General features: G+C 42.6%; 1 protein-coding gene across 5 annotated transcripts in view; it reads left to right on the top strand.

Moving 5' to 3' along the window:
• Positions 1 to 15,383, top strand: part of Nup98 (nucleoporin 98 and 96 precursor) — a 92,966-nt gene extending 77,583 nt beyond the window's left edge. For all 5 annotated transcript variants that reach the window (XM_038325377.2, XM_038325222.2, XM_038325313.2 and 2 more), the window contains 9 exons: positions 553 to 819; positions 1,216 to 1,373; positions 2,706 to 2,849; positions 4,067 to 4,209; positions 7,309 to 7,530; positions 9,115 to 9,356; positions 9,799 to 9,953; positions 13,965 to 14,076; positions 14,176 to 15,383. In XM_038325377.2, coding sequence (XP_038181305.1) covers positions 553 to 819; positions 1,216 to 1,373; positions 2,706 to 2,849; positions 4,067 to 4,209; positions 7,309 to 7,530; positions 9,115 to 9,356; positions 9,799 to 9,953; positions 13,965 to 14,076; positions 14,176 to 14,393 — 1,661 coding nt within the window. In that variant the 3' untranslated portion in view covers positions 14,394 to 15,383. The remainder of the gene's footprint in view (positions 1 to 552; positions 820 to 1,215; positions 1,374 to 2,705; positions 2,850 to 4,066; positions 4,210 to 7,308; positions 7,531 to 9,114; positions 9,357 to 9,798; positions 9,954 to 13,964; positions 14,077 to 14,175) is intronic.
• The last annotated feature ends 3,031 nt before the right edge of the window (positions 15,384 to 18,414 follow it).

Here is an 18,414-nt window from a genome sequence, read left to right as displayed (position 1 = left end):
TAATAGTAGTGGTAGTGGCCTGAAAGCGAAAGGAAGCCCTTTAACTGACAAATGACAAAGACATTAGTAACAGTGCTTGGAGTTTATGTAGGGAGTTTGGTGAGGTGCAGATGGTGAATGATCCCCAGCACCTACATGGAGTCTCACGACTATCTTTATCTCCAGTTCCAAGGGTACTGATGCCCTCTTTGGCTTCTTTGGCCACCAGATACCTGGGGCACAGACACGAATACATACAAAACATTCATACACAAAATTTTTTAGAGCATTTTGTAGTAGAATTTCATTGTGGAGAATGATTTCTTGCCTGTCACAGTTAGTGACCATAACTAGGCTAGAGGAATTTGTTTAAGGGTTATCAGATTATGTCGTTAGGTAAGTATCACAGGTCCATAGAGTGAGCAAGTATACCTGTGCAACTTATAAGTCGAGGTGAATGGGTTGGGAGTTGAGTGTGTGTGGTGTTATTGATGTGTTTTGTGCCACAGTTAGTGATAGGCTTTCAGGGGTAATTAACAAACTTTCATGGCATTACTTTCTGTGCTTTCTTAGCTCTGAAGCACTGGAGCCTGACGTGGACATTATGTGAAGCCCTATGGGGCCACCTAAAAGAGCTTGACAGCCAGCTGGATGAACCCACTGAATACATTCAGGTTCTGGAGCGAAGAAGAGCTTTTTCCCGCTGGCTGTCGCGTACTGCTGCACCTGTGATTGAAGAGGAAGTTTCCTTAACCCGAAGAGACAGTCCCATAGAAGCTGTCTTCAGCTACCTCACAGGCAGTAGGATTAGTGAGGCCTGTTCTCTGGCACAGCAGTCAGGTAGGAATGAGATCCTTCTTCCTGTGCACTATCCCTGCCCCTTAATTGTAATTTGTCTTTTATCTGTATCCCAGGAAGATGGTTGCTTCCTTTAGAGACCATGTCTTGTTCTTCTCAACTATGGAAACTTAAATATTGTTTATTAAAATTTTGTTGATTTTGTTATATGCATTTGTAGTAAAATCAGAAACTACAGATAAGTAGAAAACAATAAGCAAAATCACTCAAATTCTAAGGCACATTTTTGTATACCTCTTTATAAAGTACTTTAAGATATTGTACTCAGGCGGAAAGTGTCTGTACTTTAGCGCTGATGAGGTGCAATGGTGATAGCCTACATGTGTCATCAGGTAGTTCAGCCCTGTCCTCACCAGGAAACTCGTGTTTCTGTTACAGGTGACCATCGCCTTGCCCTTCTTTTGTCTCAGTTGGTGGGCAGCCAGTCAGTCCGAGAGTTGCTCACCATGCAGTTAGCCGACTGGCATCAGCTCCAGGCTGACTGCTTCATCCAGGATGAGAGATTGCGCATATTTGCCCTATTAGCTGGAAAACCGGTAATGTCATATTAATTTTTATTTATTTATTGTAAATTGTATACTGTTAATATAGCTGCCAGTTTGGTCTTGTTTCTAGATAGAAATATTTTCAAACTAAAATGTCAGGCAGCCAGGTACAATGACTCACACCTTTAGTCCTAGTGCTTGGGTGGCAGAGGAAGGTGATTCCCTTTGAAATCTAGTCCAGGTCCAAATCAGACCCGGTCTAGAGAAGTCCAGTATAGCTGAGACTACATAAAGAGACCCTGTCTCAAAACACCATGACCTTTAATCCCAGCACTCGGGGAAGCAGAAGCAGGTGAATTGCTATGAGTTCAAGGCCATTCTGGTCTACAGAGCAAGTTTCAGGACAGCCAGGGCTGCACAGAAAAACCCCATCTTGAATAACAAATAAACCAAATAAGTATGTCGGACAATTAACCAAACATAGTTTCTGTGTTCTCACATTCACTCTCAAGCATGGTACATGCATGAAGAACAAAGGATAATTTGCCAGAGTTGATTCGCTCATTCTACCAAGTGGTTTTTGAGAGTCAAATTCAGGTTCTCACATTTTACACACTCCGCCATCTTCTCACTGGCCTGAAAGAATTCTTTTAATTATATAAATGGTAAAATTGGGGCTGGCAAGATGATACAGCAGGTAAAGAGAGATGCTTGCTGTCATTTGGTCAGTGGAACCCACTTAGTGGAAGGAGACACTCTTACAGACTCTGTCCTCACACACACACCATGCCATGCGTATTGCCCACATATGATAATAAACGAATACAAAAAAATGTAAAGTTGAAGTCTGTGTCATATATCATAGTAGTGTGTGCATAGTAAGCTGTATAATCCTGTCTTCTCAGACATTAACATTTTTACATCTGTATTGATGTATAGGTTCATACTTGTATGTGTGCTTATACAGGCAAGGTCAGTTTTGGAGAATGATTTTGAAAGTTTTTCTTCAATTTTCCGTATATGGACGTTTTCCATGTAATAGTGTCATTCTTTTTAATAGTCACCACTCTTCATTTTACCAAAAGTGGAGTGATATTTTAAGCCAATTTTTGTTGCTTATTCTTTGTCTGATTCTGTGTCTTTATAGGTGTCTTACCGATTATAGCAAGAAAATAGGAGGCAAGATTACATTAAGACTGGCGGTGGTGACGCAGTCCTTTAATCCTAGCACCTGGGAGAGGCAGAGGCAGGAAGCTCTCTTAGTTCAGTGCTAGTCTACGTAGTAAGACCCTGTCTCAGAAACAAACCATAAGAGCAGATGGTAGACAGGTAGTAATAACCAGGGTAACATAAAGTCGTCGTGTGATCCTTTGTCTCCTGCAGGTGTGGCAGCTCTCTGAACAGAAGCAAATCAATGTATGCTCCCAGCTGGATTGGAAGCGTGCGCTTGCTGTTCATCTTTGGTACTTGCTTCCACCAACAGCCTCCATTTCCAAGGCTCTCAGCATGTATGAAGAAGCATTTCAGGTATGTGTGTTCAGAAGAGCCAGGTGAGAACTCTAATGACGATTTAGTCTTTCCAGAGAAGTCCTGCAAGCCAGGCATGGTAGGTACACCTTTAATCCCAGCTCTTGGGAGGCAGAAACAGGTGACCATCTAAGGCTATGTGGTAAGACCCTGTCTCAAAAAAGAAAACTTAAAAGGTGTACAGAGAAAGTCATCACATCCCTCTAGTCCCTTTTATTCTTTTTCTTTTTTTTTTAATTTTTGGTTTCTCGAAACAGGATTTCTCTGTGTAACAGCTGTAGCTATCCTGGAACTAGCTCTTGTAGACCAAACTGGTCTCGAACTCATAGAGATCCGCCAGCCTCTGCCTCCCGAGTGCTGGGATTAAAGGTGTGCACTACCCCCACCTGGCTTCAAATCACATTTTACAATACAATACTTACTATTGACTGCCTCTTTGAAAACACTGTTAAATTGAAAGACCCAGCAAATTCAAAACTTCATCCTTTACTTTGCCTCTTCAACTTCTCTGTCTGCTTTTATTCTATTTAAAACAGGTAATTAATTTTCTTCCTGTTTTTTCTGCCTCTAAATCAAAGGGTTTTCATTTCTAAGACCATTTAACCCTTTGGGAATTGCTTAAGCTTGACCTCAGGTTTACTTTGCCTCTTATAACATGTAAGCTCAAATTTCTCAATATCATTTTTTATATCTCTTGTCATTGTTGAGTTTAAAAGCTGTCTATTAGGCCAGGTGTGGTGGTCTATTATGCCAGCCTGGTCTACAGAACAAGTTCTAGGAAAGCCAGGGTTACACAGAGAAGCCCTGTCTCAAAAGCACCACTATTCCTTGCTGAGGTATTTGTTCTATTTTAATTTTTATTTTTTCATGAGTTATTTGTTTTAAGACAAGGTTTCATATAGCTCAGGCTTAGTCTGACTTTCAATTTATGATCGCTCTGGAGTACCATGATCCCTTGAATCCTTTCTTATTCATAGTTTATATATTTGCTTTTCATAGAATTTATCTAGACAAAGATTGCATTTAAACAGCTCCAAGGAGCTGTTTGAAGTCCTTACCAGACTGAAAACAGGTAGATCAACAACTGTAACATCCTTGATTCTTTTCAGTGTCACAGCATCCTTAATACAGGTGTCTGAATAATTGAGACATGATAATACTCATTGATAAAACTCACAACTTTTGTTGTATTGCTTTAACAAATTTTTCCTTTTCAGAATACTTCTGAGGGTGATAAATATGCCTGCTCCCCTCTTCCTTCATACCTGGAGGGGTTTGGTTGTATAGTAGAGGAAGAAAAAGACACACGGAGACCACTTCAGGATGTTTGCTTCCACCTTCTGAAACTCTACAGTGACAGGTAAGCCAGGGCCAGGCATGGCCATTGCTTCGGTCAATTTAGTTGAGATACAGTTTCCACATGACCACAGAATAACAACCAACACAACTGAAACATTCCCATCACCTACAGAAACTCCCTCATCTGATTTAGGAATAATCCTCCGTCCTGAACAGTGTGATTGGGATGGGGCTTGATGTTTGAAGAATTTACATATTTGAACTCAGTCTGTACTCTTTTGTGCCTGGCTTATCCATGTTAATATGAATAGCAGGAGTTTTAGGGAATAGTTATTTTGAATTTGTAGAATTTTGCATAATTTCATGTAGATTAACTGGTGAGTTAGATATTGTTGGTTTGGCTGTGAGGAAAAAAGGCACAAATATTTATTCACAGAAGTAGCTGTAATTAGCAGGTCTTTGGCACAAGCTGCTAAGGAGACTGAGGTATGAGAGGTCCACTGGAGTCCATAGGTTTCAGTCTACCAAGCAATAGCAAGACCCATCTAAACGAAAGAGGCTGTTATTTCACATTCTCACTAGTAATGTTATGTGTCTTCTTCAGAGCTTAGTATAGTATGCAGTGGTGTTCTCTGTGTGGTATACACATTTTGATTTATTTATGTCTTTTTTTGGTAGTTGAGACTGTGTCTCTAAACAGGCTGGCCAAAAACTCACTCTGTGTAGTGAACATTCAAATTTCTTCTGCCTTAGTCTTCTATGAGTTAGGATAACAGTAATGTACCTCCATAAAATGTTTTTTTTCAAATAATAATAATAATTTTATTCATTTTTGTCCATGACCTCCAAGCTCCACATATGAACTATAAATAAAATCTATCAAGAAAACAAATTTCAGGGCTGGAGAGATGGCTCAGAGGTTAAGAGCACTGACTGCTCTTCAATTCCCAGACACCACATGATGGCTCGCAACCATTTATAATGAGATGTGGTGCCCTCTTCTGGCATGCGAGAAGAACATCATATACACAAAATAAGTTTTTTAAATTCATAATAATAAACTTCCATGAAATGTTTTTAATAAGAAATGGAGAATGGCTTATCTAGCATTAATAAATTAGCACATGCAATTATTATATCTAAATAAAAATATTTTGATACTTTTTATTTTATGTTAGAAATAACTCAGATTTCTGGGGGTTTTTTGTTTGTTTTTGTTCACAACTAATAGGTCACAGCTTATTTCTACTTTTCAGGATGCTTTTTTTAAACACAGGGTATTACTTATAAAATAGGAGTTGTAGTACATATATAAATAAAATTTACCATTCATTTATTTTTCGCTCTCATCTATTCAAATCTTTTGACTTTTGGTTTTTTGATGGTTGATTGGTTCATTTGTTTTTGAGAGAGGTTTTTTTTTGTTTTTTTTTTTTGTTTTTTTTGTTTTTGTTTTTGTTTTTCGAGACAGGGTTTCTCTGTGGCTTTGGAGCCTGTCCTGGAACTAGCTCTTGTAGACCAGGCTGGTCTCGAACTCACAGAGATCCGCCTGCCTCTGCCTCCCGAGTGCTGGGATTAAAGGCGTGCGCCACCACCGCCCGGCTTGAGAGAGTCTTTCTATGTAGACCAGGCTGGCCTTGAACCTACAAAGATCTTCCCGCCTCTGCCTCTGCCTCAGCCTCATGAGTGCCTGGGACTACTACTCATGCCTGGCTAAATTTAATTATTGTATTTGATGTGTCTGACTGCTTTTGGCTGTGTATATAAGTGTCTAATGCCCTTAAAGGTCAGAAGAAGGTGTCAGATTACCCAGAACTAGAGTTATGGGTCATTTTTACTATTCATATGCATTCTGTGCATATGTGACTTAGAGGACACCTTAAGACTCAGTCCATTCTGTCTGTCCACTGTGTGGGTCCTGGGGTTGAGCTCAGGTAGGCAGTCTTGGAAGCAAGAGAAAGTCATTTTTGTTTTTGTTTTTGTTTTTGTTTTTGTTTCCCCTTTCCCAAAACAGGTTTTCTCTGTGTAGCTTTGGAGCCTGTCCTGGAAGTCACTCCGTTGAAATCAGTATAGAACTTTTGATATTTTCTATTTATTCACAAGTCAGGTTGTAATCATTTATGTGCTAGAAACTCTAGAGAGGAGTTTTTTTACTGTAGTAATTTTGTTTGTTTGTTTGTTTTTGAGACAGGATTTCTCTGTGGTTTTGGAGCCTGTCCTGAAACTAGCTCTTGTAGACCAGGCTGGCCTCAAACTCACAGAGATCCACCTGCCTCTGCCCCCCAAGTGCTGGGATTAAAGGCATGCACCACCACTGCCCGGCTTGAAGTAAAATATTACATCAAGTTTGAGCATTGGGATGCACCTTAGTCCTGGCACCCAGGAGGCATCAGCAAGTGGATCTCTGCATCTAGCCTGATCTACACTGCAAGTTCCAGGATTGACAGGGCTCTCTCAAAAAATAGAAAAAGTTATTCAAAGCTTTTTCTTACCCTTTTAAAATATTTGTAGAATCTGTAATGATCACATTCTTGTTACTGGTAATTTTTGTATTCGTTCTTTCTTACTCTATGTAGTTATGATTTAGTTGGTCTTCTAAAGAACCAGTGTTGGTTTCACTGTTATTCCTGTTATTGATTCTGAGAACAGAATGAAAGAAAAGTTTTAATGGATAAGTACAAAGAATAAAACCATCACTTAATACTTTTGTATTAAAATGACTGAAATTGCCAGCGATGGTGGCACACACCTTTAATCCCAGCACTTGGTAGGCAGAAGCAGGTGGATCTCTGTGAGTTTGAGGCCAGCCTGGTTTGTAGAATGTGACCTTGTTTCTCTCACACACAACAGTGAACATTACAACCCACAGGAAGAAATGACCTTCATGAAGACCAGTTAACTGGCAAGTGAAACATCAGTGAATAAAGCAGTCTGAAAGGTCCTAATGTTTTGGCATGGCTAAGAAAAGTAGCAGATGTTATAATAAAGGATTCGGGGAACAGAAATTGTGAACGTTCATATATTAGAATGCCACTACCAAACCTGTTAGATGGCACACCCTCATGAGAAAGGTGATGTCTTCTGAGACACAGAACAGTGATCAGTTCAGTACAGATGATCTGCTAGCTGAGTATCCTAACTGAATACTTCTTCTCCTCAGACATTACGATCTCAATCAGCTGTTGGAACCTCGAAGCATAACTGCAGATCCTTTGGACTACCGCCTCAGCTGGCACCTTTGGGAAGTGCTGCGGGCTCTCAACTATACCCATCTCTCCGAACAGTGTGAGGGTGTGCTACAGGCCAGTTATGCTGGCCAGCTGGAAAGTGAAGGGCTCTGGGAATGGGCCATCTTTGTCTTCCTACACATTGAGAACTCAGGGTGAGCGAAAAGCCTTTGGACCCTGTTGGGAAATACTATTTTGAAGTGTATTGCATCTTTTCATACTGCTTTTGTTAACAATTCAAAGATTGGTTTGAATATCTAAAATTAACCTGCCAGCAAGAGGCTGGGTGAACAAGTAGCTGACAGGAAGTAAGGAGGAGCCGCGTGTTGCAGGTGTTTTTAAGTGGAGAGGGCACTGGGTTGTCTAGAAGACACTGGCAAAGGGAACAGAATCCCCTTGGGCTGTGGCCCCTTGCGGCTTCAGCTGTTGCTTAAGGTGCAGCTGCTATAGATATAAACATAACAACAGAACCCAGTGAGTATATCTAGCATCTAAACACAATACCTAAGGAGTCAATCTTTTTAGGCTCTGCTCAGCAAGTTATTGCCTAGCATCTGTTGAGATGTAAGACCCGAGATGACTCAGCAGTTAAGAGCATTTACTCCTTTCCCTTAGGGTCTGAGTTCAGTGCTCACACTGCCTGTAGTAACCCTAGCTCTGAAGGATCCAACACCTCTGACATCCAAGGGCACTTACATTCATATGCACCAACACACACATGTACACGTATAAAAACAATAAAAATAAGTTTAAGAAAAGTCAGAATTTAAAATATCAACTTTGTGGTTTGGTTTGCAATTTAAGTTTGAAGTAGTTTCCTAGAGATGGAGAGTGCCCATGTGAATGATTAGCCTTCTCCGTGACCAAGATGATACTCTGCCACGGACCGTCTCTCTTGGAGACCACCGACCACGGGAGAACAGGGGTGAAGGCCAGGAGAAATCAGGAATCAGCGAGGAAATGACAGACACTCAATAAGATTTTACTGAATTCATGTTTTCATTATATAGTATTCAAACAAAGAACAAACCAGAAGGTCATGTGTCATCAGTTGGCACAGTATGAGAACTTCTCTTAGTCACATTATCGGGGCAGGTGTTAGACACAAAACATCCTTGGAAAAAGAAATCTTGTCCTTGGGAACTTAAGCTTCAGACAAGGGGGGCACAATATGCTGCTTTTCGGACCTTGAGTCTCTAAGATTAGCACTCAGTGTTTCAACTAACTTTGAGTTATGTCTCATGGTTAAAACTTCAAGGCCCTGAGAGAATGAAGAGGCCTGAAATGTCACAATTCCACTCCAAGGCCCCGTGGGAAAGAAGAGGCCTGATATGTCACGATTTTACTTCATAATTTACTAATCTTCTATCATGAGCTCTTTCTGTTTTAGGGTATCCATAAGTTCCCCCAGAGAGCGAGTCAGAGTTCAATATGTCCTCAGTAGTTTGGTTATTATTGGTAATGTCCTGGAACTTCTTGATCTGCTGGCAAGATAAAAGAACTACACAGAATACAGAAACAAAGAACAGAAAGCTCAATACAGCGTCAGGGCCAGCAAAGGCGAGTTTGCTGATCGGGAATCATGACTGTGGCTGATTGCCAGGGAACCGCCTGGGGCTCAGCTCCTGGGAGCACAGACCCCAACCCTTCAGCGTAGTTCCACCTTAGCGGCGTTTATCTGCTACACAGGCGTGACAGCCGTGGGCATAGCAATACTCCAGCTTCTTTCTTCCCTATAGCATGCGTGAGAAGGCTGTCCGCGAGCTGCTGACTCGGCACTGCCAGCTGACGGAAACCCCGGAGTCCTGGGCTAAAGAGACTTTCCTTACACAGAAGCTCTGTGTGCCTGCTGAGTGGATTCATGAGGCCAAAGCAGTTCGAGCACACATGGAATCCGATAAGCACTTGGAGGCCCTCTATTTATTTAAGGCCGGCCACTGGAACCGCTGCCACCAACTTGTCATTCGCCATCTTGCTTCTGGTGAGTGCAAAGGCCTACATCTCCTGGAGTTACCCTGCGCTTCTCTAGCCTGTGAGCCCTTGGGGTGGCTGAGGCAGAGGTGCTTTAGGACAGGGAAGGCTTAGATCAATGTCCACCAAACGCTACAGAGGCGGCTTGGTCTGCGTGAGAGGCTATGGGACCAGGAAAGATGGCGCTGTTGTAGTTATCATCTGCCACAGATGGCCCTGCTATGCGCTACACTCCTGCTCATGAGTGGGGATGTTAACCAGCAACACCAGAGACAGGTGCTTTGAGAACTGAAGCCAGAAGGTGCACAGGGGTACCCTTACCGCCCTCCACAACATCTGCTTAGGACTTCTCAACAGAAGCTTTTATTCTCCTTCCTGTCTGCCTTAGACTCATGCCTGGTCCTCTGTACTGTTGTGAGCCACACACTGAAGCTGTTGTCTTCTTTCTTCAGATGCTATTATTAATGAGAACTATGACTACCTGAAAGGGTTCTTAGAAGACCTGGCACCTCCAGAGCTCAGCAGCCTAATTCAGGACTGGGAAACATCTGGGCTTGTTTACCTGGATTATATTCGCGTAATTGAAATGCTCCACCGTATTCAGCAGGTACCTAAATTCCTTAAACTACTGTCTAGTTTTTCTTTTCATAAGCACTTAAAAAAAACAAAACAAAAAAACAGATTTCAAAAAGCTATACTAGCGAGGCGGTGGTGACGCACGCCTTTAATCCTAGCACTCAGGAGGCAGAGACAGGCAGATCTCTTTGAGTTCGAGGCAAGCCTGGTCTACAAAATGAGTTCCAGGAAAGGTTCCAAAACTACAGAGAAACCCTGTCTCAAAACAAACAAACAAACAAAAAAAGCCATACTATAGCGGATAGTATAGGGATATACTTTATCCCTAGCACTTCGGAGGCAAAGGCAGGTGGATCGCTTAGTTTTCCAGGACAGCCAGGAAACTTCTCAAAAAAAAATAAATAAATAAATAGAAACCACAGAAGCCATACTGTACAATACAAAAGAAAACATGGTGACACACACACATACAGTCCCAGCATTGGGAAATGAGGCAACAGGATCAGAAGTTGAAGCCAGTCTAGGCTGTGTGAAACTTTATATCAAAAAATTAAATTCATTGGTAAATGTAACTAATGCTGTTGAAGATGGGACTTTGGGTGTTTTGCTTGTTTTAGCTGATCTTAACCTATAACCTAGACCAGCCAGGAACTCACTGTGTAGCCCAAGATAGTCCTTTTGGGGTATATTTTTAGTATATTTAGAGAGAAGACTGATGCATACCCTAGCACAGGCCTGGAAATCCAAGGACAAGTTGTGGAAGTGGGAAGCAAACTCAGGTCATCAGACTTGGCAGCAAACACCTTTAGCTGCTGCGCCATCTCGCTGGCTGCTTTGCTTCTCTTTCCTCTGGAAAGTGCCAGCTGTCTTCTCCCTTGCCGCCAAAACTTATGGGACATTTTCTTGTACCTGCCAGATCATTCTGTATTTTTTTTCCACATCTTTACATTCTTGAAGTTTGGGGGGAGATCTTTCATGTTGTGAACTTACATACTATAGAGTATAGAAGTTCAGAGCTAAAGCTCCAGAGGTTAAAGTATTAGATTCAATTTAGGTTTCCCACATTGACTAAGTAAGTTACTTAAACTTTCCACCCTGTGAGGGTTACAAGGAGTACAAGTTAGAGTGGACAGTGGATAGATTATAGAGTGTATCCAACAGAGTTTTCATGAAGGTCACACAAAATAGGCACAGGGCTTTGATGCAGTAAATTACACACAACACACGAAAACCTTGCTCCGGCTCCTATCATCCACTTGTAACTCTAGCAGTGAGTGAGGCATATGATGGGCATAATTCAGGAACCACTGTAGAAACTCTGTAGTTGAAATCAGTTTATTTATTCAACTTGGTCATTAAAGAATCCCCAATATGCCTGGTAGTGGTGGTGCACGCCTTTAATCCCAGCACTTGGGAGACAGAAGAAAGCGGATCTCTGAGTCCAAGGCCAGCCTGGTCTACAAGAGCTAGTTCCAGAGCGGGCAACAAAGCAACACAGAGAAACCCTCTCTCGAAAAACAGAAAAACAAAAACAAAATGAACTTCCAGTGTGGTGAGTTCTGTCATGGATTTGGGAGCTATAGAGGTAAACAGTATGTTTTTCCCTTACTAAAAGTACTGATTCATTGGGGGAAGATGTATGTAAGTAAATCAGAAACCACCATAGAATAAAGGAAAAGACTGACCACAGATTATTTTGTTCTGACAATATGCCAGGACAAAAAAAGAGAACATGATCTAATCAGAGGGAATCAGAGTGACAGTGTAGCTGTGTCCACATTCATAACTTAATGAAACACACGCCTCACTTAGTCTCTGATTTGGGGCTCAGTTAAGAGCACTTGCTGTACTTGCAGAGGTTCAGGTCCTAGTACCCACGTGATAGCACACAACCAATATTAACTCTAGTTAATCCAGGAGATCCAGTGCTCTCTTCTACCCGCGTACATACAGACAGAACACTCATGCACAAAATAAGTCCTTAAACCTTCCCAGCTTTGTCTTGCTGTATTGCTCTTTACTCCATGTATTACATGTAAACACTCTCCAGCTTACAGGGTTTGGCTGTTTCACCTACAAAGCTTGGCCTTCTCTTGTTAGGCCGGTCTTAGCTTACACATGAACTCTCCAAGGACACTTCTGATACTCCTTCCTCAAATAGACATTGAAATTTTGGGGGGAGGGGAGTGGTTTTGAGACAGTTTCTCTGTAGTTTTTTTTTTTTTTTAAAGATTTATTTGTGTATACAATGTTCTGTCTGCATATATGCCTGCAGACCGGAAGAGGACACCAGATCTCATTACAGATGGTTGTGAGCCCCTATATGGTTGCTGGGAATTAAACTCAGCACCTCTGGAAGAACAGCCCATGTTCTTAATCGCTAAGCTATCTCTCCAGCCCCTCTGTGTAGTTTTGGAGCCTGTCCTGGAACTTGCTCTGTAGACCAGACTGGTTTCAAACTCAGAGATCCATCTGCCGGGGCTGGAGAGATGGCTCAGCGGTTAAGAGCACTGACTGAGCTGGGCGGTGGTGGCGCACGCCTTTAATCCTAGCACTCGGGAGGCAGAGGCAGGCGGAACTCTGTGAGTTTGAGACCAGCCTGGTCTACAAGAGCTAGTTCCAGGACAGAGAAACCCTGTCTCGAAAACAAAACAAAACAAAACAAAAAAAAAGAGCACTGACTGCTCTTCCAGAGGACCCAGGTTCAATTCCCAGCACCCACATGGCAGCTCACAACTGTCTGTAACTCCAGTTCCAGGGGATCTGACAACTTCACACCAATGCACATAAAATAAAGTTAAATAAATCATAATAAATTATTTTTTTTAAAAAAAAAAAAGATCCGCCTGCCTCTGTCTCCTGAGTGCTGGGATTAAAGATGTGGGTCACCACTGCCCAGCAATGACATCCATTTCTTTATGCTCCCAGTTTATCACAGCTGTGACTATAAGGTAAATTACTACTTGATATTTTCTTGTCTGTAAAGTTCATGAACACAAAGACCTCATTTTGTTTACTGCTGTTAAAAGTTAGTAGTAGGCTCTGGCAGAGGGTAAGAGTATGTATATAGACATAAATCAGTGAGTTCCAGAGCTGGTAAGATGGCTCAGCAGATAAAAGAACTTGTAGCCAAGCTTGACGGCCTGAGTTCAGACCCCAAAGTGGCCATGGAGAAAGGAGAGAGTGGGCTCCCACAAGTTGACTTTTGACCACCACATGCTCACATGGCTAGCATTCACAAACACCAGATAAGTAGTGAATTTCATGAAAAATACATCTTGGAAAATATCTCGAGTAAACCTGAGGAGGGAGGTGGGTTGGAGGCTCTGTATGGTTCATAGTGAGAGAGAAGCAGGATTAAGGCAAATGAGATGTTGCTACAAAATATTCAAGACTTGAATGGATAAAGTAAATCAGTTTTGGTTTTTGAAAATGTATCCGAACCAGGTGCATTGGCAAGACTGAAATGGGGATGGTGGAAAGTTTGAGACTAACCTGGGATGTACAGTGAGTTCCAGGCCAGCTGGGACTACATATCAAGACCCTATCTCAAAGACCAGTGGCTATAAAGCAATCACAAATTGGAAGTAGAGGATGACACTAATGGCTTTGGTGAGAAGGGTGCTACAGCAAAAGCCATGGCACAGAACCAGAAGATTGGTGTATTGGGCTAGCATTGAGTATAATTGGAACCATAGGGATGGATCGGGAGAGTATATAGACTGAGGAGGTCCTGCACTGCTTTAGAATAAGGAGAGGTAAAGTCAATGCTGGTTTGAATAGCGCCTTTTACTATTTCTCTCAACCAGATTTACCCTACCTAAAGTTTTTGATGCTGAGTTAAACTATGTGGTTTGTGAGTCATCATCTAAAGACCTGTCCAACCCAAGTATACTGTCTCTCCTTCAGCACTAAATGCAGGGGCACTGCCATCAGCTTCTCAGTTTTTCTCCTCCTATCAATTGTTGCTGGGATTTTGTGTAATCTGTGGCTGGGTTGAGGTAGAAGTTTCTTTTGTCCTTACTGGTCTGCTCCCCTTCAGGTGGATTGCTCAGGCTATGAACTAGAGCACTTACACACCAAAGTCACTTCACTGTGCAGCCGGATAGAGCAGATTCCATGTTACAGTGCTAAGGACCGCCTGGCTCAGTCAGGTAATCTGTGGGCCCTGCTTTCATGTGACTGACTTCCTGTCTTTATTACAGCCTCACCAGTGCTGTGTGGTCAACACTCATTGTGATTTTTTTCTCTAGATATGGCCAAGCGTGTCGCCAACTTGCTGCGGGTAGTTCTGAGCCTGCAGCATGCTCCTGATGCCACCTCCAACTCAACACCAGACCCTCAGCGAGTTCCTTTGCGTTTGTTGGCTCCCCACATTGGCAGACTCCCCATGCCTGAGGACTATGCCTTGGAGGAACTTCGTGGTCTCACACAGTCCTACCTTCGAGAACTGACTGTTGGGAGCCAGTGAGCCCAGTTCTTCATCACACTCATGCACACTCACTCCCTCCCCAGCGGTTCCCAGCACTGTTCTAGCTGACATTGTTTGCCAATCTCTGGGTAGGTGTGGAATCCTCCCTCCCTTTCTGCTGCCCTAAGCAGCACCCTCTAGTTGTTCAGGGGTTCTCTTAACTAATACTGAACATAGCATACAAGGGCTTTTGGAACCAAAAAAAAAAAAAAAAAAGGTGAGGTCTCTATTTGCCAACTTCAAGACCATTCTTCAATTTCTTTTTCTTTTGAAAAAATGGTCAATAAAGCCTCTCTGGCAGAACCTCCCAAAAAACTGGGTTATCCAGAGTTCTGAGTCTTGTGACACACATACCCCATGCCAGCGTCTGTCCTACATTGCTGCACCTCTTCTGTTTGAAGGCGCTGAGACAGGTGACAGAGAGATGTCAGGTAGATGACTCAACATTGGGCTTGGGACCTTGTTGAAGATAGAAGGGCTGTCTGCCATGGAAGCAGAGTTCTGCAGGGCTCCTTTTTCATTCCTTGTCTGTCCTGTGGACACCACACCTGCCCTGCTGTCCTGTGCAGTGTGTCTCTGCGAAGCCCCTGATTTATCAGTCATCTTCCTGGGTGTGCCAGGATTTGGATGAAGAATGTGAAAGGTGTTCCTCCCAGCCCTCCCATCTAGCCAAGAGCATTTCCCACCCTTCATCCACCTTCCCAGAAGGCACAGCTGTCACTAAGACAGGCCTGGCTGGGCCCTAGGCACCGTCACCACATTGCTGCTGGCTGTGGAGAGTCCCAGGCTCTGGCCTGAGACAGCTGAAACTTGGGGCTGTCACACACAATATGACCACCCCTGGGTCTTTGTGCATGAAGATTATGTAAAGGTTTTTATTAAAAAAAAATTATATATATATATATATATATATATATATATAAATGATCTAGATTATTTTCCTCTTTCTGAAGCTACTTTCTTAAAAAATAAAATGTTTATAATATTCTTGATGGTACTGACTTTTTCTTTGTGTTTTGGGGGACTCATTTAAATAAAAACATTGTAAGTTAGAGAGAACAGACAGCTAAGGAGTTAGTTCATCAGGTCAAAGCACTAGCCACGAGCTGGAGAGATGGCTCAGCACTTAAGAGCATTGACTGCTCTTCTAGAGGATCTGGGTTCAAGTCTCAGCACCCACATAGCAGCTCACAACTGTCTGTAACTCCAGCTCCAGGGGACCCGATACCTTCACACAAACATACATATAGGCAAATCACCAATGCACATAAATAAAATAAATATAAAACACTAGCCACACAATCTTGGCAACCCAAGTTCAGAATCCACATAATGCAGATGCATCCTCACACATCTGTAACCCAAGCACTGTTGGTGCCTGCTTGTGGCGCGCTCTGTGCCTCACGATACTTTAAAAACAGTTTTCACGGGCTGGAGAGATGGCTCAGCAGTTAAGAGCATTGCCTACTCTTCCAAAGGTCCTGAGTTCAATTCCCAGCAACCACATGGTGGCTCACAACCATCTGTAATGAGGTCTGGTGCCCTCTTCTGGCCTGCAGGCATACACACAGAATATTGTATACATAATAAATAAAATAAAAAAACAGTTTTCACAGTCCCCCGTGGATTCATCACCAGCCTGGAAAGGGCAGCACAGCTGCAGGCACTAAGACCTGCCTCACAGGAAGGCAGCAGCCAACTCAGGTACACCGTTAGCGTTAGTTAACGCTGAATTGAGACTCAGGAGCCCAGACACTTTCCTTGCAGTGGTGGGAATTGAGCCCAGGGTCTTTGCATGTTGAGCTGCCTCTCAGCCCAAAGACAGACTTAGGGACAAGGAAGTTACTGATTAGTAAATACAAGTTTATGTACATAGGCTCTGAGTTCAAACTGCATTAATGAATATACTTTGTATTCAAAGCTTTCTGCTCTGTTCTGGAGATTGTTTTTAAGCAGTAATGATTCCTGAACTGGTTGCTTTACAGTGGCCTGTTTTGAGTATCAAATGAGAATTCAAGTCTAATCATGTCTTGTTGAACTGAGGCCTGAGCAAATTCCAGGTGTGCAACATCACAGAATTGAAGGGTAAAAGAATAGTGTTTGCTTTGTCTGAGTCTTCAGTTTGGACTCCTGAGGCCCCGGATCAATCAGCTGGTAAACCCCTCCATCCACAACTAACTCAACAATTTCTTGCTCTCCTTATACCAGAGATGGTTTACATAAAGCTACAGAAGGGACTAGTGCTTTGAGCAGCATTAAGGATTATTCATGTGGGAAGTACTTGCTCTTAGAACAAGTACTTTTTTTTTTTTTTTTTTTGGTTTTTGGAGACAGGGTTTCTCTGTGCTGTTTTGTTGCCTATCATGGAACTAGCTCTTGTAGACCAGGCTGGCCTCGAACTCACACAGATCCCCCTGCCTCTGCCTCCCAAGTGCTGGGATTAAAGGCGGGCACCACCACTACCCAGCTAGGACAAGTACTATTTCTGTTAGTTAAAAAGGAAGGGTGGGTTATAGTTCAGTCCTTCCTTGCCTAACATGCATGAAGCTCAAGGTTCAGTTCCCAGCAACTGCAGAAACAGCCTGATGATGTGTCTGTATCCCAGCACTTGGGAGGTGAAAGCAGGAGAGTCTAGAGTTCAAAGTAATCCTTGCCTACTTTGGGACTTAAAGGCCAGCACAAACTGATAAGCATGTTCTTGAAATTTGAATATTTGGGGGGGGAGTGAAGCAGAAAAGTTCAACATCATCTTCTGATACACAGGGATTCTGAAGTGGATGAGCATATGCCCTTGTACAAGTTTTAATGTCACGTCGCAACTCAAGTGTAGAAGCAAAAGCATATTAACAGGTAGCGTGTTCTTCACAGTTCAGTCCAGAGAGACTTTTTTTGTTGTGATCTCATTTAAAACTTAATGAACAAAAGTTACACAATATAGCTCAATTACAGCAGTCAGCCAGCTGTTGCCAGTATAAACTGACCACTTGGCAAAGGAAGTCAAGAAGTTTTGCAACAGGAAACAGCAGAAAGGGCCTAGTAATTAGGTTCTAATGCTCTTCTTCCTTCTTCCATACTGTTTCCGGTTATCTGAAGACAACCAGGAAGTACAGATGTGCAACACTCGATCTAGGCCAGGGCTATATTGTGAGCCTCATTTGAACAAGACAAAGCTTTTATGTTAGTGAGAGCTAAGTTTTCTAACTACTAAAGACAAAGTCATGACTTGTTCTGTTTTTCTTCCTTGATAGTCATGCCTCTCTGCCATGTGTCTGTAATTGATGTCCTTAGGGACAGAATTATGATGTGAAATACATTCTTTCCTAATCATCTCTCATGTCTTACTAGACAGGAAAATGGTGGGATTCTGGGCAAGGTGCCATAAACCAGTAATTTAGGCACTCAAGAGGTGGTGATGAGAGGGTAGGGGGTTCAAGAAAAAATGGTGGCAGTGCGTGTGTGTGTGTGTGTGTGTGTGTGTGTGTGTGTGTGTGTGCTGCTAAAATGTGTAGTTGCAAGCCGGGCAGTGGTGTCGCACGCCTTTAATCCCAGCATTTGGGAGGCAGAGGCAGGCGGATCTCTGAGTTCGAGGCCAGCCTGGTCTACAAGAGCTAGTTCCAGGACAGGCTCTAGAAACTATAGGGAAACCCTGTCTCAAAAAAAAAAAAAATGTGTAGTTGCCTCTACTGTCTATTCTCCTTCTCTTTACAGAAGACTGTGGCTCCCATCCTCCTTTGCACCTAGTTTTGCACTGTGTGAGGACTTACCAGAAATGTTCTTCAGAATGCCTGCTTTTTCCTGCTGGTTAAGGTTAAAAGTAATGGATCAATTCGAGTCATTTTTTTTTCTCTTTTTGAAAAAAGTCTTACTGTGTAGCACCCAAATTCACAGTAATCCCAGTGCCTCAGCTACTAGAGTGTTGGAATAACAGGCATGAACTACTACCACCTCGGGCTGCCAAGTCACTATTTTTGACCATGAGTTCACACACAAGAAAGAGCAAGGCAATGCCATAGGAATGAAT

The sequence above is a fragment of the Arvicola amphibius genome, chromosome 1 (assembly GCF_903992535.2).
Source record: "Arvicola amphibius chromosome 1, mArvAmp1.2, whole genome shotgun sequence".
Lineage (NCBI taxonomy): Eukaryota > Metazoa > Chordata > Mammalia > Rodentia > Cricetidae > Arvicola > Arvicola amphibius.
Note: the sequence above shows the minus strand (reverse complement) of the source record. Positions and strands in the feature narration are given on the sequence as shown.